Source organism: Cervus elaphus, chromosome 3, assembly GCF_910594005.1.
Source record: "Cervus elaphus chromosome 3, mCerEla1.1, whole genome shotgun sequence".
NCBI classification, from domain to species: domain Eukaryota; kingdom Metazoa; phylum Chordata; class Mammalia; order Artiodactyla; family Cervidae; genus Cervus; species Cervus elaphus.
This window is the reverse complement of record NC_057817.1, coordinates 54417184-54443858: the sequence shown is the minus strand read 5'-3', so window position 1 is coordinate 54443858 and position 26675 is coordinate 54417184. Positions and strand designations below refer to the sequence as shown.

The 26675-nt window shown below is 38.6% G+C and overlaps 1 protein-coding gene across 2 annotated transcripts; it reads right to left on the bottom strand.

Moving 5' to 3' along the window:
• Positions 1-474: 474 nt before the first annotated feature.
• On the bottom strand, positions 475-18415 carry PRIM1 (DNA primase subunit 1). Of its 2 annotated transcripts, none has more exons than XM_043889738.1 (13): positions 18218-18415; positions 17391-17548; positions 13841-13947; positions 13696-13769; positions 12259-12395; positions 11729-11835; positions 10532-10641; positions 9938-10029; positions 9627-9768; positions 7439-7508; positions 6940-7025; positions 2987-3085; positions 475-1543 (listed from the first exon to the last, which is right to left on the bottom strand). In XM_043889738.1, exons 1-13 carry the CDS (start codon positions 18318-18320, stop codon positions 1524-1526), a joined length of 1305 nt encoding a protein of 434 aa, XP_043745673.1. In that variant the 5' UTR covers positions 18321-18415; the 3' UTR covers positions 475-1523. The 2 variants fall into 2 exon arrangements, with proteins under 2 accessions (XP_043745673.1, XP_043745674.1); XM_043889739.1 differs by having other exon boundaries at positions 11777-11835.
• Positions 18416-26675: the final 8260 nt, after the last annotated feature.

The window sequence follows — 26675 nt, the reverse complement described above, 5'->3', positions numbered from 1 at the left end:
ACTTTCTTTGGGTTTCTTTATAAACTGGGCCTTTAACTGGCCCTTTGTTTCTACAATTTTCATACATGGATGAGTTGGCAAATCAGAGTTAGAGAAGTCAATTGTCTTTGAGCATGTTTCTGCTATTTTCAAGAACCAGACATTGTTATATACAAGCACAATATATTCTGTAATTTAGTTTATTGGCTGTTATACCAGTTTTTATCAAGGACTCTAATATTAAAGCGTTAAAATGCTTTAATGCTAAAACATCTTTTGTTGAACGGGTAATCCCACCCAGTTTTTCTCCTCTCATTCTGAGTACTTAAGATGGACTAACTTGTCTTTAGTAATTTTGTATTCAGGAGTTTTAATTGACCAGTCACTGTTTTCCAAAAAGAATGAACAATATGTAGCAAACAGAAGTTCAACAGAGGAATTATACAATAGTCTTTTTTTCTTAAAAAATTAGAAAAGAGAAAGAAATGCAAGCCATTTCAGTGTGTTGACTGTATTACACAATCTGTTTTATTTAAGTCAAAAGACAAAAGAAAAAAAAAAAAGACTGTGGCTATGGTGAAAACAATGTTATAGGTAATGCAAAGGAAAATTTTCATACCCCATGGAAAGCACCAGCCTGAAAGCCTGCTTCTCAATGTTTCTCAAAAGACAATGTAAACTAGAATGACTGTTTTGTTTTTAGACTGGCTGTAAAACCAGGCAAAAGAAATCTGACATTTCAGAATCTATCACATGAAATCAAATATGGAAGAAATGAAACCTTTAAAATTAAATTTAAGTGTCTAGAGATATACAAAGTCCAAGTGTTTTGACAAGTATAAAAGTTTATGCTGGTGAAGTGGTTTATTTTTTCTAAATTGCTTAGAAAATTATTCTCTGAGGGAAGAAGTTAGGAGCTACAATTGCCAACAGTTATAAAAAATACTCTATTTGACTCTAATATTGTAACAGTATTAAGTCATATCTTTTGAAGTAAAGTTATTGTAGGTTTGGATGCCCATTTTAAAATGATTTTTTAAAAGACAGGGAGTGGGGTATGGCCTGACCAATAAAAATATCAGTAAACAAAATGAGGAAGTTACTGAATACATGCTCCAGGTATAATTAATCAAGTGTTAATTAAGAACAAAACCTTCATACACCTAGAAATATGGAGGCTGGATCTGGTGAGCTGACGTTAAAGTCTTGGTCATATTACTACTCACTTACTTCTATATATGGCAACTACTAGAAGTTAGTGCCTGTATCAGTAATCTTAGCATTATAATATTAAATCTTACAGATTAATCTGCATTCACTTATATCCTCCCAGTATTGCTCCTTCCAGGAATCTGAACATTCTCCTTTGGTGGTTTCCTGAATCTTTTCAACATAATTATTTCTCAAGAAAAGGAAATTTTGCTTCGAGCATTAAGACACATACACAGTTCTGCTACGTTTATTAAATGGCTCTTGAAGTATTTGATTCTTGGTTGAAGGTAGAAGATAATCCATATTCATATAAAAGGAGTTGTTTGTTATCTTCAGAAGTCTTTTTGTAAATCTAAAATAGAATAGATTTTTATCAAGGATAGTAAAGGAAAACAAAGCTCATTTATTTCACATTCTGATTTGCTTAATGCTTCCATTAAATTCACATCATGCATAAAGATTTGCTTTCACATTTGCTGAAGCCCACATTATAGGCTGAGTTAGTACAGAACGAGAATACAAAGGACTTAATATGCCCCATTGGAATGGCAGCTTCAGTGAGGCTTTCCAAGTTCAGAGTCATCACTGTTCATTCAACAAGCATGTATTTTGAGTGTCTACGATGAGTAAAACATTATCTTAGGCACTACTATTTAGTCATCACACATTTTATTAAAAAATGAAGTGGAAAGGGGGCTTGTATTTCTATAACATTGCCAATTTTCTATGGTATTCATCAATCTCTTGAATAATACTCACTACTGATTTTTTTCCTTTTGCCTTACACATAAGCTTGGGTGTCTCCTAGTCAAAGAACTTGATAAGCTCATTGAAACTTTCCTCTTGCTTGGCTTCTGTGACACTTATACTTAGATCTTTCAGCTTCCAAAAAAAGTCATTACCAAGTTTCAAGGATGGCTCTAGTATCTGCACTTTTTGGAGATCTCCAGCTCTATTTGTCCTAATACTAATAGCTCAATCTATTCCCTGTTTCTCCCCAGATACAGCTAGTAGATTTATCTTTCTAGATACAACTACAAATCATGGCACTCCCTTCCTCAAAATGCTTTACTTGCTTCCCTGTTCATGTGAATTAAACTCAAACTCCCAAGACTGGAATTCAAGGCAATCTACACTGTGGCTTCTTTGAATTTCTATCTCATCACTTCCTGATGCATCTTTTCCCAAATAAGCTATACGACTTGATGGCCTCTAGAGTGACTGATGCTTTCCTGCTTCTATGCCTTTGTTTCTGCTGTTCCTTCGAGAATGAGCAACCTGTCTCCTTCCTCCACTCCTGTATCTTTATCTCATCAAATCTCTGTTTGTGGAATTCCTACTCATACCTCACTCAAGCCATGATATATTGGCACTGGGGACTAGAATTCATGCAGTAGTTCACTGAATAGAGTTAAATGCCATTCTTTTCATATAAAATCTTCCCAGATTCTCTCAGTCAGACGAGACCTCTATCGCTTTTTTAGCATTTTATACTTTTCTTTTTTTTTTGGCATCAGTTAGTATTCCCTAAGGGCAGGGAGCCATGGTGTGGAATTCATCCTTGTATAATTCATTTTTATTTTTCTCATAGAACCTGATATATAGAAAGTGTTAAATAAGTATGTGCTGAATTGAATTAAGGGACCTCAGTTTTCAAAACACTAAAGATGGTAAGATAAACTAGTAACTTTTCTTGAGAGGGCAAAGATTAGAGCTCTAAAAATTGTTCACTCGCTAGATGTTTTAAACTGCCCATACTAAGATCAAAATAGCTATAAGAGAAATAGAATCTTACCACTCTTCTTGAGAAGTTCTCCTTTTCGGGATTTATCCAGGTTTTCAAGAAACTGCTCGAAAACTTTTACAAAAGGAGCTAGACTGGTCTTCTTATAATCTAAATTATGAAGACCATGAGTTATAATTAGCATTTTGGCAGCAAGAATAACATGAAAGTATAACTTTTAATCTCTTGTAAAAATTCTGTACAATGGTGCTGTGTCCAATAGAAAATAATGAGAAATGTATAATTTAAAGCATTCTTGTAGCCACCTTAAAAAGGTGAAATTAATTTTAATAGTATATTTTTTTTAACCCATTATATCTTAAAATATTTCAACATATGATAAAAAGTGAGTGAAGTCGCTCAGTTGTGTCTGACTTTTGCAACCCCGTGGACTGTAGCCTACCAGGCTCCTCTAACCATGGGATTTTCCAGGCAAGAATACTGGAGTGGGTTGCCATTAAAGATTGAAATATTTTACATTCTTTCATACTAAGTCTTTGAAATCTAGTATTTTCTACTTAAAGTATAACTCAACTTATTGACAGATACTATATTATCATATCATTGGAAATACTTGATCTAGATTTAAATTATAATATATGTAGGTAAAAAAGCAAGCTCATATAACTAATTTTTCTAACATGCTTAAAAGTTTTCCAATAATTGAACCAGTTATCAGTTTTTAAGCTTAAATTAATTAGAATTAAAAAAACAAAACAAAACCCTGTTCTTTAGTTATACTAGCCACATTTCAAATGCCTAATAGCCACATATGGCTAATGTATTAATAGACAATGCTGCTCTAAAACATCCAAACTATATGTATATAACTACTCTAGTAGTCCGGCTTTCTGGTATTAGACCAGCATCATCTACTGCTATGTATTAAGTCCCACCAAACACTCCTTTCTTTGGAAATTGTGGCTTCAATAATAAATAGTTTTACCAATAGATCAAAACACTGAAAATGTGAAGTGAGGGCCATACCTTCTGGAAACAATCAGAAGTTTATAGTCACATGCATTAAGTATAGGTATTCTCTGATTTGTAAAATAGTCTTAAAAATGTATATAAAACTTTGAATATAGAATCTTAATCATCCATTTAATTATACAATCTATAATTAATACCCAAAGGAAGGGAAAAATCTAATTGAGATCAAGATGAGATTTGGATTTTATCTGCATGGAATTAAGACTACTCATAATAGTTTACTAAAAAGAATTTAAAGAAAAAAAAAGGAAAGGAACCAGGGACTTCTCTGGAGGTCCAGTGGTTAAGACCCCATGCTTCCTCTGCAGGGTAGGGTTCCATCCCTGGTCAGGGAACTAAGATCCCACATGCCATAATTATATAGAGCACTATGCTAAGTTATAAAAAAGTATAATCCATACATACTACTTCATCTCAAGAAATTTTTATGCTTTAAAATATTTATTTATTTATTTGGGCCACTCTGAGAGGCTTGCAGGATCTTAGTTCCCTGACCGGGGATGGAAGCTGGGCTCTTGCAGTGCAGGTATGGAATCCTAACCACTGGACCATCAGGGAATTCCTTCAAGAAGCTTTTAAATGAATTGGAAAAACAACCCCTATAGAGGAGTAACAGAAGACAATATATAATTAAAGGCCAAACAGGCATACAGATAACTTTGTGTCCAAAGAACTGACCAATCAAAGTTGACTGAGGTAGCTATGAACTGGGTCTTAGAAAAAAGATTTAATTAGATAGTCAGTGAGGAGGGTAGAGAACATACCAGTATTTGGGAAGTAGAAGGGAAGGAGCAAATGGTACTAATATGAAAATGGACAAAAGTTTAGAATCATAGAAATTAAAAAAATAATAAGGAACTTAAATATCACCTATGCCAGCCTCCAACCTCATCTAAAGCATCCCTGACTTACTGATGGTTAATAGCCTTTATGAATACTTTAAAGTGCAGTTTATTTCTGAACACATATTATAAAGCTTCTCCTTATAGGGAGCCAAAACTTGCTTCTTTAAAACCTCTGAACAAAGTAAAAAGATGTCCACAAAGAGATCCTATTAAATTTAAAAAGTTGTGTTAAAAGTAATTTGTTAAAAAAAAAAAGTAAAATAGTACTAACAGGTTTATGTGGAAAAAAATAGCAGCTCCCTGCCCTAATTCTAACCTTTCCATCTTCTTGAATGGCAACTACTTTTTTCTTTTCTAGCACTTACTTCTAAAAATGAATACTTCCATTTTTACTTAGAAATTTAAGGTCATTCTTCCTAGGTCCTTGGCTTTTTTGTGGGGAAGGACTGTAGGAAGGGGGTCTGAAAGCTCTTAAGATCTTCTCTTAATTCTCAGTGTTAAATTTCAAAATGATGTGCCTTGGTGTAGGCATATCATTCTCATTATGCTGAGCCCTTTCAACAAAGGGCTTATTTCTGGGATGTTTTCATATATAATTTTGACAATTTTTTCCCTCCCTGTTTTATTTGTTCTTTTTCTGTCAGATATTAGACCTCCTGAATCAGTCTTTAATTCTGTTTATCTTTTTCCTCCTTAAAAAACATAACTAACTTGTCTTTTTTCTACTACTTTCTAGGAAATCTCCTCTTTTCTTTTCCAGCCCTTCCAGTGAAAGTTTTATTCTAACGATTATGTTTTTGATTTCTAAGACCTCTTTCTTATTCTGAATGTTTTTTTTCCCATAGCATTCTGGTCTTGCTTCATGGGTACACTGTCTTCTCTTAATCTCTGAGGATATCAGTTTTTAAAAAAAAAAAAAAAGGTTTCCTCTGTTCCTTGCATTGTTTACTTTCCCTGAGTTCTTTTTTTTTTTTTTTTCAGTTTATTATTATCCAGTTTATTTGTTAGAGACTTTTGTCCATTATTTTAAACAGAATGCTTGTAATCATTCTATAAATATTGATGGAGGAATGTACCTTGTTTATGTTAGAGCTGAAATATATGAAGTGACATTTGAGCTTGGATTCTGAAAGAAAGGTAGCAACATTTGACTAAAAAGATCAATCAGAGATCTGTTCTGCCCATTACAGTAGTCATGAGTCACATGAGGCTATTTAAATTAAATGAAGCTAAAAATTCAGTTTCTCACATTTCAAGTTCTCCAAAGTCACGTGAAAAGGCTAGTGATTACATTTGGACAGTGCGTGACGTTTTCAACATAGAGCTCACTGTTGAACTACTGCTATAGTGTCTCTTGGGTGTTGGTATAAGATTTGACTTTCACTAATAGGCAGTTTTCAGAGAAGGCAAAGGCACCCCACTCCAGTACTCCTGCCTGGAAAATCCCATGGACGGAGGAGCCTGGTGGGCTGCAGTCCATGGGGTTGCTAAGAGTCGGACACGACTGAGCGACTTCACTTTCACTTTTCACTTTCATGCACTGGAGAAGGAAATGGCAACCCACTCCAGTGTTCTTGCCTGGAGAATCCCAGGGAAAGGAGCCTGGTGGGCTGCCGTCTATGTGGTCGCACAGAGTTGGACACAACTGAAGCGACTTAGCAGCAGCAATAGGCGGTTTTATATTCCCAGCTCCTTCAAATTCTTGGATATACAATTCTGTTACAGTTTAGACATATATTTAACATAACACTCATCTGGATACAAAGACAAAGTACAGAACAAAATACTGCACACATAGTAGTTGTCAAGTAAAGAGTTATTGAATCTAAGACTATGAGATTCAAACAACTGTCAAAATCAATTGACAATTTAATCTTTCAGTATAGATCCTGGCATTAAATGTTACTTTGTGAATATCTGTTGACTCAACATTGGATTCAACAGCACCATTTGGGCAACTGATGAAGGAGAGAAACATTGTGATCATATTATTTGCTACTGAGCTGGTTTCAGGATAAACAATGATCCATTCTGGTCTGAATCCAAGGCAAATTAATTACTGGAGTCACAGAAAGATGTCAATATAAAAAGACTATGTTAAAGTGAGACTTCAATGTACTAACCTACCTCTGGTTCTGGGTTTAATATCAGATTCAGCTCCCTTCTCTTTTTCTTCTTTAATAGAAATAACATCCAATTCATGGCAAATGGAACTAAAAATAATAGAAGAAGATAATTTTAAAGTTGATTCTTGGTCAACATTACCCAGTGTATGAAAGCACATGAATCTCACAAGATTTTCTGTGAAAAAAATGTGGCCACATGAATTTGGGATATTCTAAACATCATACTCTCTTTCTGGAGTTTTCCATGCATGTTAGCATATTAAAGACTAGGAAATTTTGCTTAAGTCAACATTTCTCAAACTTATTTGAACTTTTTTTTTTTTACATAATAGTAGCTGAAAAACTTGTGTTCTGTAGAACTCACTAGGAAATGCTCTTCTGGAAGGGCACCATCATACAGCCTCAGAGAAGCTGCCTCACCAGAAGGGATCTAATCCACTTCACTTCACATTTACAATAGCCACAAACAAAAAAGGAGTGATCAGTGATCTGGAACATACCTTATGGTTGGAACAGTGAGTGGATCAAACTGATCCACTTTCTGTAAGTCAATAGGCACAGAAATGCGACCTGTGAGAAACAAAAACTATAAACTGAATACTGTACAATACAAACAATTATAGGCTGTGTCCTGTGAGTTATTTTTGGCTAAAACTTTAAGGCTTAGAAAGAGGGTTACACTAATCTGTTAAGAATATTTATTTAGAAATATAAATTAAAAGTACTTTCGGGACTTTCCTGGAGGTCCAATAGTTAAGACTCCACACTTCCAATGCAGGGGGTATGATTCTATTTCTGACTGGGGAACTAAGATCCCACATGCCATGTGGCCAAAATGTTTCAAAAAATACATAAATACAATAAAATTGGGTCTTAAAAAAGTACTTTCACATTTGTGCCTTTATCTCTCTAAAAACACCAAAAAATAGATGTGAAAGACTATTGAGCTATTACCTAGTTGCTCTTATATCTATTTTGATTTCTGTTTTCCTCTTCGCTATATCCTTCAATATTTAAGTATGGAACAATCTCAAATTTAGTGAGTCCTGAAGATGGAACACAAAACAGATGGAAGTAGTTTACTTCATTACTTTGATTAATTTGCTGAAATCAAAACAGACACCTATGTGTTGAGCATCTTTGGAAATAATATAAATGACATATTACCCTTTTACAAAATCCACAACTGGGACATGACATAAAACTCATATCTGAAAAATGAGATAATGAATTTAAAGAATGGCAGGTGACTAACAAAATAATTAAGGGAATTGGGAGTTACAGGTGGAAGGCAGAGTGAAAAGACTATACCCATTTAATGGGAAAAAAATATAATAAAAATGTATACTTACAAGTGAATATAATTTGTTACTCAAATCTTGAATATTAAATAAGGGGAATACTCACTGAAGCTTTAGAATATTAAGATAAATATTAAGAAACATTAAGCTTATTACCAAAATAAACTAAAAACACATAATTGGAAGATTTGAAAAGGGGCGATATAAATCTATACACTACAGAGTCACTGTAGACTATTAAAGAACACTAGGCGATTTGGGAGTATTGAATATGTGACAGACACTTTTCTAAGCATTTTACCTTTTAGATCTTCACCATAAACCACTGAGGTATCTCCACTGTACAGATGCTAAAACCAAGGGTAGTTTGCTTAACTTCCCACAGCAAGTGGCAGAGTTGAATTGTTGACACTAAAAAGGACAACTAGATACTTCTAATTGTGTCCTCTAGTCGGATGGAGCAAAGTTTATGCCAATATATCTACTATCATACTTATTGTAAAGTCAGTTTTAGTCCATCAAATCTTATCCAGAAGAGTGAAAGAAGAAAGCTAAATCTACTGAAAAAGACCTGAGGGAGGAGCATAGTGGAAAGAGCATGAAATTTTTTTTTAACTGGAGTATAGTTGCCTTACAGTGTTGTTAATTTCTGCTGAACCGCAAAATGAATCAGTTCTATGTATACATCTATCCCCCCTCTCAAGATTTCCTTCCCATTTAAGTTGCCACAGATAACTGACAGGTTCCTGAGCTACACATAGGTCCCCATTACTTATTTACATAGCAGTGTATATATGTCAATCCCAGTCTCCCAATTCATCCCACCCTCTGCTTCCACCTTGGGAACCAGAAGTTTGTCCTCTACATCTGTGATTCCATTTCTAAAAAGCACGGAACTTTGAGTCTTAAGAACTGAACTCTGTTATCAGTTCTGACATAATTTTTTTATTTTTGGCCATACTACAAGGCTTGTGGGATCTTAGTTCCCCACATGGCAATAGAACCTGGTCCCCGTGAGTCAAAGTGCCGAGTCCTAACCTCCCTGGATCACCAGGGAATTCCCCAAAATTTGTTTTAAGACTGTGGACAAATCCCTTTAACCTCTGGAGTCACTGTTTTCTCATCTGTACAATATGTGCTGTTGTTCTGTGTTTTAAGTTCCTCTCCAACTCTACTTCTAACGCTGAACCTTAGAAACCCAACTGAAAATTATTTACATAGTGGAAACTCATTGAATAACTACTGACAATAGAAAAATAAGTTAATTCAGATATTAGTTGACAGGACAATTCTTCAAGGTTTACTATTTCAGACTTTCACATCCAGTGACATGCTTTCTATAACAAAAAATAACTTTGAGTTTTCTTTTTTCTTTTTTACATAGTACCTGTTTTAGGATGAACACTAAAAGGGCTCTTCAGTAAATGATTGATTCCTTTGCTAACATTGATATCCAGTCGTGGAAAGCAATACTGGAGCATGATCTCCCACTCAAGCCAGGGTCCACATTTGTCATTTTTGTTGTTTTTCTAAAAACAGATGCAAGTCCAGCATGAGGATCAGCAGGAACTTTTGAAGATTTCTTTAAGGTGGTGAAAAAATGATCTTCAACCATCTCTAACTCAGTAAGTGAAAAAATGAGAATTCAATTAAGAATTGCATTATTGTATTTGTAATACAGATTTCAATGGAATATACCTGAAATTTGTTGATGGTGTTCTTCAAATTCTCCCAACGCTGAAGTGAATTGCTATGCCTTTGGAAGCCTTGTTGAAGTTCATCACGCATTGGTGATGGATCATTAAGGAACACACTCATTTAGGGTACATCAATGAACAACTTATTTTCAATGTGTATTACCACAAGGATATCTAAAGATTACATAAAAAGTAATTATTGTTTTCTAAAATACAAATATTAAACATAAAACCTTAGAAAAATTCCTGTTAAACTGTATTAGGTACGACAGAATGAATGCCAAAATAGCTGTAAGGTTTAAGGTAAAACTGGTCCGTGATCTGTATATATTTTGATGATGATTTTGCATCTGTTAAGTAGTCACTAATTTTAGGAGGATCAACTTCCAAAATGAGGAAATTTATTTACAAAACAGCCTCACTTCTTATTGTATTCCAGACTAGAGATTAAAAAAAAATGCAGAAATACAGGAGATGTATTGTGTAAAAAAGATTAAAACTATATAAGTACATGAGAACATACAGGTAGAACAAATTTATAATATCATAGGTCAGTACAAGTAGCTCACATAGAAATGGTCTTGGGAAAGGATATTTTCAGGAACAAGGGCTAAAATTTTATCCCAGCTTTCTTTATTCTCAAGAATATCTTGATCAACTAAGGCATATTGTTCAAAGTATTTTTTTATTATGTTTATAGATTTTCTGTAGGAACAATAATAACAAAGTCCCAACACTATTAGTGACATATATGGCACATGGCTTTTGTTCACTAGGGAGGCTAGTACTTATTTTCACTGAATTTCTAGAACTTAATTAGATAAAATGGTAATTATACCTCTTCACAGGGTTATGAGAGTTAAATGAAACATTCTAAGGGGAAAGAACCTAGCAAAGTATTTGGCTTAGACTAGATATTCAAGAAATGTTTACTTCTTAAATCCCACAATTTAGAAGGTTAATAGCATCAGAGACATGTAACAAGGGCAGAAAGCAACCAAGTCAGGACAATGTAATAATACATCAGTAGTAGGATGTGGGATACAATCTACAGTTTCTATTCTGAATTGCTTGCTTTAGCATCTCAACACTTACAACGTGCTTTGCATTTTGAAAATAGACTTTGTATCTACTGTTTTATGTGTATATATTTGTATGTTAGGTTACTAGCTTTTATTTTATTTTATTTATTATTATTATTTTTTTCGCTGTGCAGCATGCAGCATGCAGGATCTTAGTTCCCCAGTCAGGGACTGAACCCATGACCCCTGCAGTGGAGGCAGAAAGCCTTAACCACCGGACTGCCAGGGCCCTCCTACTGCTTCATTTAATCTCTGCCGCAACTCTGAGGTAGATGGAGTAGACACTGTTCTCCCCATACTGATAAGAAACAGAGTCTCTAATAATTTATCAAGGTCATATTAAAGTGGGAGAGTAGGGATTCTTACTTCTAATGCAATGCTCTTTCCATTATCCTAGAGAAGTAGTGAATTCAATGGAAAGGGTATGGTCTTTGGAATCAAGCAGACAAGGACATGTGTCCTGATTTTAATAATTACTTGCATAAAGCCAAACAAATTATACAATCTCTCCAAATCTCACTTCTCTCATCTGTAAGTGGAGATAACCATTATGTATCTAATGAGGTTGTTGTGAAGACCAATAAGAACATTTGTGAAACACCTATCAAGAATACTGGAATGTACAAAACAGGAAATTAATTCTGGCTATTAATGTTGTAAAATGCTACCCTGGTACAGAAAATTGATAAGGTAATTCTAAAAGCACATACAGGTAAATCAGACACAACTTAAACTTCATGGAGTCTTCCCCAACAGACCTGACAAAAGGGTGAATTTTTTCACTTAGGTGAACTTTCTTTTTAACATCTTGACCACCCTGAAAAACAAACCATCAAAAACAAACAAACAAAAAAAACTTCATGTATATTATATAACATAAATGAAATAAATCAAAATTTTCTTTAACGTGTTCTAAAGATACTGATTAAATTCTGTCAAAGTATAGAATCTTGCATGCCATTTTATACAGTCTCAATACCTGTAATTTTCTTGGTTAACTTTACTTGACATACTTGGGCCAGAAAAGTAAACTAAACTTCCTTTTGCCACAAAGGAGGATACTTACAGCAAAATATGAGATATCTTAAAAAATGTAACTACTATGATTTTAACTGATCTACTGGTAAAATCATTTACTCTGAACTATGAATGCTTAAAAGATAGTTTGCTTTTGTTACTAAGCATACAAGGCTGGGTCTAGCTAACGAAGAAATGTAAACTATCATTAAGAAGACCTTACCTTTACAAGACTCAAATATTCAACTATCCCAGAACGTACTGCAGAGGACAGTTTTCTAACTGATTCATCACAGACCCAACAATGAACACCTCTCCTTCCAGAATATACCCAGAGACGATGTTTAAATCCAAAGTCCTCTGAGGAGGGAAGAAATAATCAGTTTTAAAATAAATTTGTAAATTTCTGGTTCTTGCATATTTCTCTAGCTTGATTTTTTTTTTTACCTCTTATCTGTACTCATTTTAACTATACTACAGTTGATCCTTGAACAAACTGGGATGCCGACCCTCCCACTAGAAAATCCACATAAAACTTATGGTTGGCCCTCCATAGAAACAGTTCCTTGAACTTCCTGGGTGGTCCAGTGGTTAAGAATCTGCCTGCCAATGCAGGGGACACAAATTTGATCCTTGGCCAGGGGAAATTCCACATGCTGTGGGGGCAACTAAGCCTGTGTGCCACAGCTACTAAGCCTGTGCTCTGTGGTAAGAAAAGCCTGCGCACCGTAACGAAAAATAGCCCTCCCTGTCAGCTGGAGGAAGCCCACGCCTAGTAATGAGGACCCAGTGCAGCCAACAAATAAGTAAGCTGTATGTGTATGTATATATATATAAGGACGCATTCCTCTGCATCAGCAGTTCCTCTCTATTTGTGGTTCCACATCTGCAGATTTAACCAACTATGAAGCATACAGTATTGCAGTATTTACTACTGAAGAAAATCTGTGTATGTAGACTTGCGCTGTTCACACCCGTGTTGTTCAAGGGTCAACTGTACATCATTTGTAGTTTCCCATGCTCCCTGGGCTCTTGCCTTCAGTTCTTTACGTATCCTGGTCACTCTGCTAAGAATTTCTTCGTGCCCCAGTACTTCTATTTCTCTCCCTGACCAATTGCCGTTTCTCTCTAAAGACCCAGTCTAAGAATACTAAAATAGGTAACAAGTGTTTGGAACAGTGCCTGGTACATAATAAGCCTCTTATATAAGTTAGCTGTTATCACTGTCATCCTCGCCATCACCTCTTCCAGGAAGCCTTTTCTGATCTAACATCTTCCCATCCCTGTATGCACTCCTGCTGTTCTCCACCCCCACAGCACCCTGTGCCTAGTAACACATACGTAATCCTGAATTTTCTGGTTTCCTCTTTAGACTGCATAACTTACTCGAGGTAAGAATTGTTATCTTTCATAGTTCCCTCACTTAGGACAGTAATGGGCATGCAAGAGTTGCTCAACAGATGACTGAATTGGGGAAAAAATTACATGACTTGATCAATAGCTTTATCAAAGACTTTAATCTTTTATTTTCCCATCATATATTTCAAAGAAACATGTCAGAAATTTATGAGAATTGATTATAAAATGGTGTAGACAGATTAATATTCAGAAAAAAAAAGATTCTTGCATGTGACCCCACTGAGATACTGCTAACACTTGCCTTTCAGCGCTCGGTCGATGATACGTATGGCCATCGTCATGAGGGTCCAGCACTTGGAGCATATGTCTGCAGAACTGGGGCAGAATGCTCGTTACTCACTGTCAGTGATATCACCCCCCCTACTCGCAAAGCATGCGGAACCCACCTGCAACATCTCCTCACATCGTCATAGTCTGTCATGTCAATGTCAAACACCAGTTCTTTCTCCTGAGCCTGGAAAGCTCCCAGCTTCACTGTATTGTGTTGGTTGGGCTAAAGGGACAAGATATCAAGCAGTTTCTGTAAGAGCCACCACACTGTCAGATATGCTTATTTCCTACCTATAAAGAAAAAGGGGCCAAAGAGAAGGAGAGAAACCATCTAATGCCAAGTCTGTCCGTGACTGACAGAAAAGCAGCTCACTGATGTGATCCTACACAGCCAGAAGTGATCACAGTGTAACTTTCATAAAAACAAAGCTTGATAAATGCTTTACCGTAAGTATTTGTTTTCTTATAATCCTACTGAGATATAATTGACATATGACATTGTATAATAAACATTTGTTGATCAATAGAAATCATAATAAAGCATTTTTAGGTTTCTGATAAGAAAAGGTCCATACAAATAATTAGTAGCCTACTGCAAGATATTTTAAGGACCTTTAATTGTTATTGGGCATGTAAGTAACAAAAATGTGTTTAAAATTTTTCTATAATTCAAAAAGATCTCCCAAGACAGTCTGGCTCAAGTTCTAAGTAATTTCCTTTGAGGCTATGGACTATCTGGTAAAGAAAGCAGACTGAATGCAAATACTTATTTGGCTTCCTCTAAACCTGCACAAAAATAATTTTTTATTTTTAAAGACAGGTATAAGTCTTTTTAAAAAGAACCAGAGAGGAGACAATACCACCACAATTTTTATAAGGAGATTCAAAAAGCTGAGTCTTCAGCTCTCAGTAAAGAAGAACAAGAAGAAACCCAATTTACATCTCAGAATCCCCAAGTCTTAGGAATAGGTGACAACAGGTATCTCTGGAGCTGAGATTAAAAACAGGAGGATTGATTACAAACCTATTTACAAAGCAGTTAGTGCTAAACCTACTCTGTGGAGCTAGGTGACTGTGCTTCCATTTCCCTGGTGAAGACACCTGAATCATTACCTGGGGAGCATAAAGCAGAGGGTTCCTGGACTGAGAAGGGGAGTGGGCACAGCTGAAAAAAGGCTGTACTGTGCAGATATTCAGGGGACTAATTAGACATTTACTTGTGGACTGCTGAGACCTAGCTCTCTCCTCTGTACCTTCCCGCTGCCACCCCAGGAAGGAGACAGGAAGATTCCTCTCTCAAGACCGACCAGGTGTATCAGGCATTGTTATTAGGCTCTAGGAACAGATCAGTGATCAACGGGAGTTTTCATTCTAACAAAGACCTGGAGAAACTGACATCAGAGCTTCCCACAATAAAATGGCCCAGTCAGATCACCCTGTAGTAAAGAAATCTCAGCCACGTATACAGAGCTTCCAATCAGCTCTTTGGTACTCTGTTCTTAAATATAAGCCACAAGCAAGAAATCACCAGATATATGAGGAAAACCTCTGATAACAGTGGAAAAACAGAAAAAAATGTAACTGTAGAGAAAACAGCCTGTGTAACGGAAGAAAATGTAAAAAACTGTCATTGATATCTTCAGCAAGATAAGATATATCAACGAAAAGAGTACAGGATATGTTAGGAAAAAAAGGTTCTTGGAAATGAAAACATAATAGCAGAAATGAAAACCTCTGAGGAAATTCCCCAGAAAGCAGAGAAAATGAAAACAAAAAGTAGGAAGACAGACTTCCCTGGTGGTCCAGTGGCTAAGACTCTGCACTTCCAATACAAGGGGGCCTGGGATTCAGTCCCTGGTCAGGGAACTAGATCCCACATGCCACAGCTAAAGATTCCATATGGTGCAATGGAGACTGAAGGTTCCGTGTGCCTCAGCTAAGACCCAGCACGGTGCCCCCCCTGAAAAAACAGGCTGCCTCTTGGGAACGGAAAATAGGGGCAAAAGTAGCAGACCAAAAGAAAGCTTAATTAATAGTAGTTGATTTTTGTAAACTACGTGCATATATAACTAATAAAAACACACAAAGATGATGTATAGATGTCTGTCTTGGCCCAGTTTAAGAAATGACACCTTTTCCCCCTTCTGTGCTAGAAAGAAGGAGTAGAGTGAACCTTGGCTCTTCTATAGAGACTTGTTTTAATCTCCATCCCTAAAAGAGGAGTAACCTGCTCCAAAGTATTTTCCCTGCCTGCCTTTTCTTACCTCCTCTCCCTTTCCTTTGGGATTTAGAGTCAGAAAACCTGGATTCAGGTCCTATCTCCCTCATTTAGAAATTATGTAACCTAGGCCAAATTATCTAAGTTCTCCTTTTAAAAAAAGAATAATGAAGAATGATATGAAAAACAAGTCATACAACATTAAGAAAAGGCTCCATACAAAAGCTATTATTCTATGTGTATCTTTTCCCTACCTGTGTGTATTTTTAAGGAGAGGAAGAAGGGCAGTTTTGGGCAATTACGTTCATTCATTCCACAGACACTTATGATGTACTCTCTCTGCCTGGCAGTATTCTAGGCACTTAGGATATATCAGTGAGGGGAAAGGGTAGGAGGAAAGGCAGGCTACAGGCCTCTCTGAGTAAGGACTTGAAGGAGGTGAGAAAAATGAACCAAAAAGATGCTTCGGGAAATGGTTCTAGGCAGTGGAAATTGATTGAGCACAGACCAGTGACAAGATTGGAGTGAGTGAGGGAGAGAGAGGGGCTCGAACTCTGGGTGAAATGAGAAGCCACTGGAGAATGGTTTGAGCAGATGAATCAAGATGATCTTACTTGTTTTAAAAGGATCCTTTTGGCTGCCGTGTTGAGAATACAGTCTAGAGTCTACAGGAGCAAAGTGTTAGGAAGTTTTTACAGTAATTCAGATAAGAGGTGATGATGATGGTAGTGGCACTAGCAGCAGTGGTTAGTAGATATTATTATGGTAGCGCTAAAGAGATTACCTAGTGAAACAGATATAGGCGTGAGAGAAATGGAGGAATCAAGAATGATTCTCCCCAATATCCTCTGTGTTCAACCATACTGACTTCTTCATTTAGTCTTTAAAAAATGTTTTTTCACCTATTTATTTTGATTGTGCTGCATGGGCTTTCTCTAGCTTCGGTACGTGGGGTTCTCTTTGGAGTGGCTTCTCCTGCTGAGCAGCATGGGCTCTAGGGCGCCTGGGCTTCAGTTGCAGCTCCCAGGGTCTAGAGCACAGGCTTGTTGGCTGTGGCACACATGCTCAACTGCTCCACGGCATGTGGGATCTTCCTGGGCCAGGGATAGAACCCAAGTCCCCTGCATCCACTGTGCCACCAGGAAAGTCCCTCATTTAGTCTTTTTTTTTTTTTTTAACATTTCTTTTTTAATGGACCTCATTTAGTCTTTCAGCCAGATATTGGCTGAAAGTTTTTTGTCCTACAGTGAATATAGCCAATCCATTTCCAAATGATTTCCAGTCAGTCAAGTATCAAAGGACATTGAAAAAACAACTTCCTTGCAAAAATGGTTGAAGCGTGGCTCTTCAAATAAAATAAACACTACAAATTTATCTCAAAATGCTAGGGGCACCAATCCTTTCTTGGTTTAAAAAACAACAAACTACATACAAAACCGATTTCTTACTCTGTGGGAATATACTGCGCCAATATCAATCTTGTATGGATTCATTTTCTGCATCTCCTTTTCCAGCTCACTTTGGTTGTTGAAGGATTGGTAGCGAATGTAAATATCATCTTTCAATGTGAATGAAAATTCACGGTGCTGAAAGTAATTCTTTACCACTGCAAAATAAATGTACACCTTAAAGTTAATTTGGTACTTTATCCAGCTCAGAGCGTTAAAACATTAACCAATGAGAAGATATTTTTAATGAGTCCTCTGTTACATGTTAAAAAAAAAAAAAAAAAAGACAAGCACTAGTTCCTAATTTGAAGGGGTTTACAAAGATGAGGATAAAGATGCAGAAATATTTTCAATATGTAATACCACCTCTCTTTTCTTGGTGGGCACTAATAAATTCAAGCGGGAAGAGTTAAGTACCCCTCCTCTTTTAGGAGATGCCCCTCTGTCCCTGAGCAGATCACGACTTTGCAGCTTCATGCTACGACCCTGTACCTTCCCCCACCCCTCCCCTCCCGCCCCGTGGTTGCAGGTAAACACCAAACGGAAAGTGAGTCCGACCATTCGGGCCGGAAAAATTTCACGGACAGAGGAGCTGGTGAGCTATAGTTCACAGGGTCGCAAGAAGTCGACATGACCGAGCGACTTAGCTGGTCAGCACATCCTCTCTCGGCCCACTCACCCCCAGAGGCGACGGAGAGGGCGCGAGATAACGCACGACAACGCCTGGCACACAGGAGGCACTTCACATTGTCATTCCGAGGTGCCCTCCCCAAACCTCCTCACACGCCTTTGCAGACACACCACCACCCCCTCCCTGCCTCCATCACCTCCGCCATAGTTGAGCCAGCGATAGTATTGGCCGTAGGGAAAGAGCCTTCGGTAATAAAGCTTAAGCAGCTCGGGCAGCTCGGCAGGGTCAAACGCCTCCATGGAACGCAGAATTCAACCCTCGGAGGACTACCGCAAGAATTGGCGGGAACCACACAGGGCGAGCCTGCGCCACTGCGCAGGCGCATCGTGGCCACGGCCCGCCGTCCGCAGGGGCCTCTGGGAATTGTAGTTCCTATTTGGAGGCTGGCCTAGGCGAGGCCGCTTCTGACCGACTGGGCTTCCATGGTAGCTCAGCTGATAAAGAATCCCCCGCAATGCAGGAGACCGCGGGTTCGATTCCTGGGTCGGGAAGATCCTCTGGAGAAGGCATAGGCTACCCACTCCATTATTCTTGGGCTTCCCTGGTGGCTCAGACTGTAAAGAATCCACCTGCAATGAGGGAGACCTGGTCTCCATCCCTGGGTTGGGAAGATGCCCGGGAGAAGGGAATTGACTACCCACTCTGGTTTTCTGGCTTGGAGAATTCCATGGACAGAGGCGCCTGGCAGGTTATAGTCTATGGGGTCGCAAAGAGTCGGACTCGACTGAGCGACTTTCCCGTTCACTTTCTGGTCGAGGGCGCTGCTCCTGTGGTCTCAGCCCATTTACTTCTTCGCTAGGTTCCCTGCACAGGTGGGACGAGGAAGACCACGCCCATTCCTGGGCGATTTACTGCGGAAAGATGAGCCCTGGCGCATGTGGTTGTTGTCCACTCGCTCAGTCGTGTCCGACTCTTTGCGACCCAATGATTGCAGCACTGCCAGGCTTCCCTGTCCTTCACCATCTCCCAGAGCTTGCTCAAGCTCATGGCCATCGAGTCGGTGGTGCCATACAGCCATCTCATCCTCTGTCGTCTCCTCCTCCTGCCTTCAATCTTTCCCAACATCAGAGTCTTTTCCAATGAGTCAGCTCTTGCCATCAGGTGGCCAAAGTATTGGAGCTTCAGCTTCAGCATCAGTCCTTCCAATGAATAGGGTTGATTTCCTTTAGGATTGACTGGTTTGATCTCCTTGCAGTCCAAGGGACTCTGAAGAGTCTTCTCCAACACCACAGTTCAAAAACATCAATTCTTTGGTGCTCAGCCTTCTTTATGATCCAACTCTCACATCCACAGGTGACTACTGGAAAAACCATAGCTTTGACTAGATGGACTTTTGTTGGCAAAGTAATGTCTCTGCTTTTTAATACGCTGATGAGGTTTGTGGTAGCTTTTCTTCTAAGGAGCAAGTGTCTTTTAATTTCATGACTGCATTCACCATCTGCAGTGATTTTGGACCCCAAGAAAATAAAGTCTTTCACTGTTTCCATTGTTCCATCTATTTGCCATGAAGTGATGGGACCGGATGCCATGATCTTAGTTTTCTGTATGTTGAGTTTTAAGCCAACTTTTTCAATCTTCTCTTTCACCTTCATCAAGAGGCTCTTTAGTTTTTCTTTGCTTTCTGCCATAAGGACGGTGTCATCTGCATATCTGAGGTTATTGATATTTCTCCAGGCAATCTTGATTCCAGCTTGTGCTATATCCAGCCTGGCATTTTGCTTGATGTACTCTGCATATAAGTTAAATAAGCAGGGTGACAATATACAACCTTGACGTACTCCTTTCTCAATCTGGAACCAGTCCATTGTTCCATGCCCGGTTCTAACTGTTGCTTCTTGACCTGCATACAGGTTTCTCAGGAGCAGGTAAGGTGGTCTGGTATTCCCATCTCTTTAAGAATTTTCCACAGTTTGTTGTGATCCACACAGTTAAAGGCTTTAGCATAGTCAATAAAGAAGAAGTAGATGTTTTTCTGGCATTGTCTTGCTTTTTCTATGATCCAGTGCATGTTGGCATGCTGGGAGCCAGCACACGAGATCCTACCCATGACAAGGTCATGGGGAGAAAGCCTGACGGGCAAGGTGGATCAGGTTTTCAGGGATTTCGAAAAGCTGCCCCCAGCTCTCACCTTAAAGATGATATCTGTCTTTCTGATGCCTGCCTCAATAGACTACTCCCTAATTTCTCTGACACAGGCAGAAGGCCTTCCCCCATCTCTTCCCAAATAAGAATCAATTTAGAACTTTAATCAATAAGTTTCCCAGGTGGTGGTATTTTATGAGATTATCCAGGGTGAAAGGAGTGTTGTAATTTAAACTCCTTTGCTGGTATTTTAGTTTGTTTGGCAAATGCATCTTTGCCCTTGGTACTAATATGCATGACTGCTTATATTAATACCCTAATCATAAAATAGCATAAAGAACCTGATCATATAAAGGCCCTAGTAGACATAGAGCCCTTTGGGGAGTGAGGAAGTCCTATTAGAAAACATAAGAAAAGTTATTCTAAAGGTGGTTATTGGGTTGATGTTTGCTTGCTGTGTTTTTGCTTTTAATGTGCTAAGGTTGTGTTATAGAAACCATTGTTAATATAGCTAAAGATCTGGAGAAATAAGAGCCTAGAGAAATACCACCCTAGTGTGGTAACAATGAGATGGTTGTTAATTGTCAGCCAGGAGTGCTAGGCAGAAGCTGCCTCACCGAAGCCGCAGAGTCTGTGTGGGGTAAACTTCTTAGATAAATGCGACTGACAACTTCTGCAGAAGGATTAATTTTTGTGCTAACAAGGTTATACTTCCACTCTGTACTGTTGCCCTGTTAGACTGCTACCTTTCAGTTAAGGTCACCATAGAAACAGAAAATAGGTTTACATTCACCTGACCTGCATAAAATGTTAATAGGCCCCAAGGCCAGAAGATAATGTACAAGACCCTCATAAACAAAGAAGTATGCAGAAAACACCCTGGTTTCGTGATGTACAAGCTGATGTAATGTTAAACTATCTTCCCCTTAGAAATGTACTAATTTAGGGTATAAAAGCTACGGTAAAAAATAAAGCATTGCCAGACTCTGCCAGACTCTGCCAGACCCTGCAAGCACCCCCGTCTGGTCATTCTCTCTCTCTCTCTCTCTTTCTTTCTCTCTCCCTCGCAGACTGGGCCCTATCAAGGCTGGTCTCATGTGTCTTCTCTCTCTCTCGCCGACGCCGTTCATCCTGAGGGTACCCCCTGGATACTGCTGGGGCTGGACCCCGGCATTGGCAATATGACCTCTGGTTCCTATGCCTTTTCTAAATCCAGCTTGAACATCTTGGTATTCCGGGTTCACATACTGTTGAAGCTTAGCTTGGAGAATTTGAGCATTACTTTGCTAGCATGTGAAATGAGTGCAGTTGTGCGGTAGTTTGAACATTCTTTGGCATTGCCCTTCTTTGGGGTTGGGATAAAAACTGACCTTTTCCAGTCCTGTGGCCACTGGTGAGTTTTCCAAATTTGTTGGCATAGTGAGTGCAGCACTTTAACAGTATCATCTTTTAGGATTTGAAATAGCTCAGCTGGAATTCCATCACTTCCACTAACTTTGTTTTAAGTGATGCTTCCTAAGGCCCACTTGACTTTGCATTTAAGCATGTCTGGCTCTAGGTGAGTGATCACAGCATCATGGTTATCTGGGTCATTAAGATCTTTTTTGATATAGTTCTTCTGTGTATTTTTGCCACCTCTTCTTAATATCTTCTGCTTCTATTAGGTCCATGTATTTTCTGTCCTTTATTGTGCCAGTCTTTGCTTGAAATGTTCCCTTGCTATCTCTAATTTTCTTAAAGAGATCTCTAGTCCTTCCTATTCTATTGTTTTTCTCTATTTCTTTGCATTGTTCACTTAGGAAAACTTTCTTCTCTCCTTGCTATTCTTTGGAACTCTGCATTCAGTTGGGTATATCTTTCCTTTTCCCCGTTGCTGTTTGCTTCTTTTTTCTCAGCTATTTGTAAGTCCTCCTCAGACAACCATTTTGCCTTTTTGCACTTCTTTTTCTTAGGAATGGTTTTGATCCCTGCCTGCTGTACAGTGTTACGAACCTCCGTCCATACTTCTTCAGGCACTCTGTCTATCAGACCTAATCCCTTGAACCTATTTGTCACTTCTACTGTAAAATCATAAGAGATTTGATTTAGGTCACACCTGAATGGCCTAGTGGTTTCCCCTACTTTCTTAAATTTAAGTTTGAATTTGGCAATAAGGAGTTCCTGATCTGAGCCACAATCAGCTCCTGGTCTTGTTTTTGCTGACTGTGTAGAGCATCTACATCTTCGACTGCAAAAAATATAATCAATCTGATTTTAGTTTGACCATCTGGTGATGTCCATGTGTAGAGTCTTCTCTTGTGTTTTTGGAAGAGGGTGTTTGCTATGACCAGTGCGTTCTCTTAGCAAAACTCTGTTGGCCTTTGCCTGCTTCATTTTGTACTGCAAGGCCAAACTTGCCTGTTACTGCAGTTATCTCTTGACTTCCTACTTTTGCATTCCATTCACCTTTGATGAAAAGGGCATCTTTTTTTGGGGTTAGTTCTAGAAAGTCTTGTAGGTCCTCATAGAACTGTTCAACTTCAACTTCTTCCGTATTAGTGATTGGGGCATAGACTTGGATTACGGTGATATTGAATGGTTTGCCTTGGAAGCCAACCAAGGTCATTCTATCATTTTTGAGATTGCACCCAAGTACTGCATTTGGACTTTTGTTGACTATGATGGCTACTCCATTTCTTCTAAGGGATTCTTGCCCACAGTAGTAGATATAATGGTCATCTAAATTAAATTCATCCATTTTAGTTCTCTGATTGCTATAATGTCAATGTTCATGCTTGCCATCTCCTGTTTGACCACTTCCAGATTACTTTGATTCATGGACGTGACATTCCAGGTTCCTATGCAATATTGTTCTTTACAGCATCGGTACTGCTTTCATATCCAGACACATCCTCGACTGGGTGTTGTTTCTGCTTTGGCTCAGCCTCTTCATTCCGTCTGGAGCTGTTTCTCCGCTCTTCTCCAGTATCCTGTTGAGCATCTACCGACCTGGGGAGTTCATCTTTCAGTGTCACATCTTTTTGCCTTTTCATACTGTTCATGGGGTTCTCAAGGCAAGAATGCATATAGACTTAGGTTATCAAGATGAAGTAAAAGAGGTGTTCTCTGCTAACTTTATGACTGTTTTAGGAACAACACAATTAAGCAATTAAAGAAGGTTTGGAAATTAGTTCTTCATAGAATTTCTAGGTCCAATATATGGAAATAAATGACCAACCAAATGAGAAAAGCAGGATCTATGTATTCAAGAACTTGTTTTATACAGAAAGGGAGTCAGCCACCCTCACTTGTCTTTTGACAGACTCAAATGTAGGCAGAGGAATGGGAAAGCTTTAATAGGGACAAGAGAGAAGGTTTCGGGTATATCCTGAATCAAGGCTCTTTGCATTGGTCAGGTATAAGTGGGCTAACACACATTGGGGCGTCCTATGTCATTGGTTAGGTGTGCATATTTGGCTTTCTCTGGTTGGTTATAAATTGGAAGTGGGGAAAAATTAGGGAAGCTGTCAGTTTTTAATCAAGTCTTGACTCTTTTGGGTGGATCATTATATGGGTTATTTAGCTTCCTGGACTAATACTCCAGACTGCAGTCTCACTTCCTACAAGTATGACCTAGAGCAAGCTGGCTTCCTGGGCTGTTTATTATAGATAAGGGAGTTGGTTTCCTGGGTATGCTTTGGGCAGATTGTGGATCAGAGTTCTGTTTTTGTATATGGTCTGGTCATTATTTGTTTGTATATTTTATCTGTCATATAGAACATCCAGGAATACTAAAATCTGAACCCAAGGAAGCTTGCAGAACCATGGAGTTTTGTGTAAGTGTGAAAGGAGCCTGTTTACTATTGATGTGCAGATTTGCCAATCAGTCTTACCAGGTAAAGATGCACGCCACTACAAGTGTGGGCCGGGGTGGGCAGTCTGATAATTACATCAGGATTGTGTTGCTTGAAAGCTATTATTTTCATGAACTTTAATTTTTGAAAGTGGTCATGGTCCCTCATTTTCTGTAGGCAACATGGTGAAAAATAGTCTCTAGGCAGATCATATTTATTTGAGTATTTCTAGAAATGTGATGTTCTGCACAATATTAGTTGATTTTCACAATCCCCAGAACACCTGTTTTGGGTAGAGTGAATTTCATTTCTGGGAATGTCTTCACTCTAATAACAGTAGCAAGAGTGCCAATAGAGGGACTTCCCTGGTGGTGCAGAGGTTAAGACTCCATGCTTCGAATGCAGGGTTTACAGAACCTTGTTGGGGAACTAACTGAGCTTCCCACAATTAAGACCTGATGCAGTCAAAAGTCAAAAATTAAAAAAAGAACAAAAAAGAGAGCAACATTAAGAGTTATCTTTTCCAGAGCTGCATACCCTTGGGCCTTTTAATGGAGGTTTTGGTGTTTCTTTACTGGAAATTCCTTATTGCTGCCTTTAGGAACTAATTTCTTTTAGCTATTTGGGAGTCCCCTATTTGAATTTCAGGGCCATTAAAGAGGGCACAGTGTAAGGAGCTAAGACATCAGGGAAGAAAGCAAAGGAAGTTTATTTACTGAGTTCCTATTGTATGCTTGGTTTATTTAATATTTGTTTTTCTCATTAGGCAAAAGGACATAATAATAGCTAACATTTGTATAGCATTTGCCATGCTCTCAAGGACATATGTGATCGGTACTAACCATATCCCTATTTTACAGATGGAGACATATTTGTTGTTGTTCAGTCATTCAGTTGTGTCCGATTCTTCATGACCCCATGAACTTCAGCACGTCAGGCTTCCCCGTCCTTCACCATTTCCCAGAGTTTGCTCAAACTCATGTCCATTGAATCAGTGATGCCATCCAATCATCTCATCGTCTGTCATCTGCTTCTCCTGCCTTCAGTCTTTTCCAGCAACAGGGTCTTTTCCAATGAGTCAGCTCTTGCCATCAGGTGGCCAAAGTATTGGAGCTTCAGCATCAGTCCTTCCAATGAATATTTAGGGCTGGTTTCCTTTAGGATTGACTGATTTGATCTCCTTGCAGTCCAAGGGACTCTCAAGAGTCCTCTCCAGCCCCAGGTGGAAAGCATCAGTTTTTTGGCACTCAGCCTTCTTTATGGTCCAACTCTCACATCCATACATGACTACTGGAAAAACCATAGCTTTGATTAGACAGAACTTTGTTGGCAAGTAATGTCTCTGCTTTTTAATATGCTGACAAGGTTTGTCATAGCTTTTTTCCCAAGGAGCAAGTGTCTTTTAGTTTCATGGCTGCAGTCACCATCTGCAGAGATTTTGGACCCCAAGAAAATAAAGTCTGTCACTGTTTCCGTTGTTTCCCCATCTATTTGCCATGAAGTGATGGGACCAGATGCCATGATCTTAGTTTTTTGAATGTTAAGTTTTAAGCCAGCTTTTTCATTCTCCTCTTTCACCTTCATCAAGAGGCTCTTTAGTTCCTCTTTGCTTTCTGCCATTAGGGTGGAGACATATGCCGAGATCTAATTTGTCCCAGTCACAAAGCTAGTAAGTGAGAGAAGCAGACATCCTGGCTCCATAGTCTGTGAGATTAACTCCTATGCTGCAAGCTATTTGTCTACAAGGGGTTGTTGTGAGGGTTAAATGAGATAAACTAAGAGGTGCCTGGCACAAGTTCATAGCCCAGAACCACTCAAAGTGAGAAAGTTGTTTTGTGGAAGTGCTTTGATATAGAGGTTTTTATCCCAAGGGCCACTGGGAGGCGATATTGCCTTTCAGTTGGTTTCCCCTTGTGTTTTCATCCTTGTACTTGCAAAACCCCTTTGTCCTTCTAGTCTTCCACTATCTGCCATCTTTACATTTACTGCTTATGTCTACTGTCAACCTCTTTGGGTAATCTGTCAGCCCTCCATCACTCTCTTCAAGTTCTTTGCAGACTTGGACACCTACTTCATGGACTTTCAGTCCAGCTCTTATTGTTTTTCTGGATGTTTTTAGCGTGTAAAAGGATGATCTTGTTTGGGAAAGATATGGTTCATCCAGTCATTTTTTAACTAATTCATTTATCCTGCAGTTAATAAAAATTTGTGTTGGATATTTAGCTAGGCTCTGGGGAGAAAAATGACATGGCTTCTGCTTCCAAGAAAGTTATAGTCTAATGGGGCAATTGATAGAAATCAAAAAGTAAAATAAACTGTTATAGATGAATTTTTAACCCAGTTGTCTCTTGGTGTCAGTATCGTTTTTTTTTTTTTTTAAAGACCTGGGCAAGATTGGTGCAGGAAGGAAGGGCTCCAAAGTTTAAATGGCTTGGTGTTCCCAGGAAACTGCCTGTGACAGCTCCACACGGTCAGAACTCATTCAAGGAAGGCCCAGTAAAAGATAAGAGTGTTAGGTAGTTAGAATAGGGAAAAGGAGTCCAGAATGGTGGTGGCTAAAAGACCTGGAAGAGAACCTGAGGTAAAACAAACAACAGTCCTGGCTGGCCCAATTTACATAAGACAGGCCCAGGGACAGAGAAACATATAAAAAGAGGAGCCAAAGCCCTCTTCTCTCTC

Excerpts from the sequence above, each read along its gene's own strand:
- PRIM1 (XM_043889738.1), bottom strand. The coding sequence starts at position 18,320 with ATGGAGGCGTTTGACCCTGCCGAGCTGCCCGAGCTGCTTAAGCTTTAT. Across the intron at positions 13,770-13,840 it reads GATGTGAGGAGATGTTGCAG|TTCTGCAGACATATGCTCCA; the intron begins GTGGGTTCCGCA and ends ATTCTGCCCCAG. Across the intron at positions 1,544-2,986 it reads AGAACTTCTCAAGAAGAGTG|ATTTACAAAAAGACTTCTGA; the intron begins GTAAGATTCTAT and ends ATTCTATTTTAG.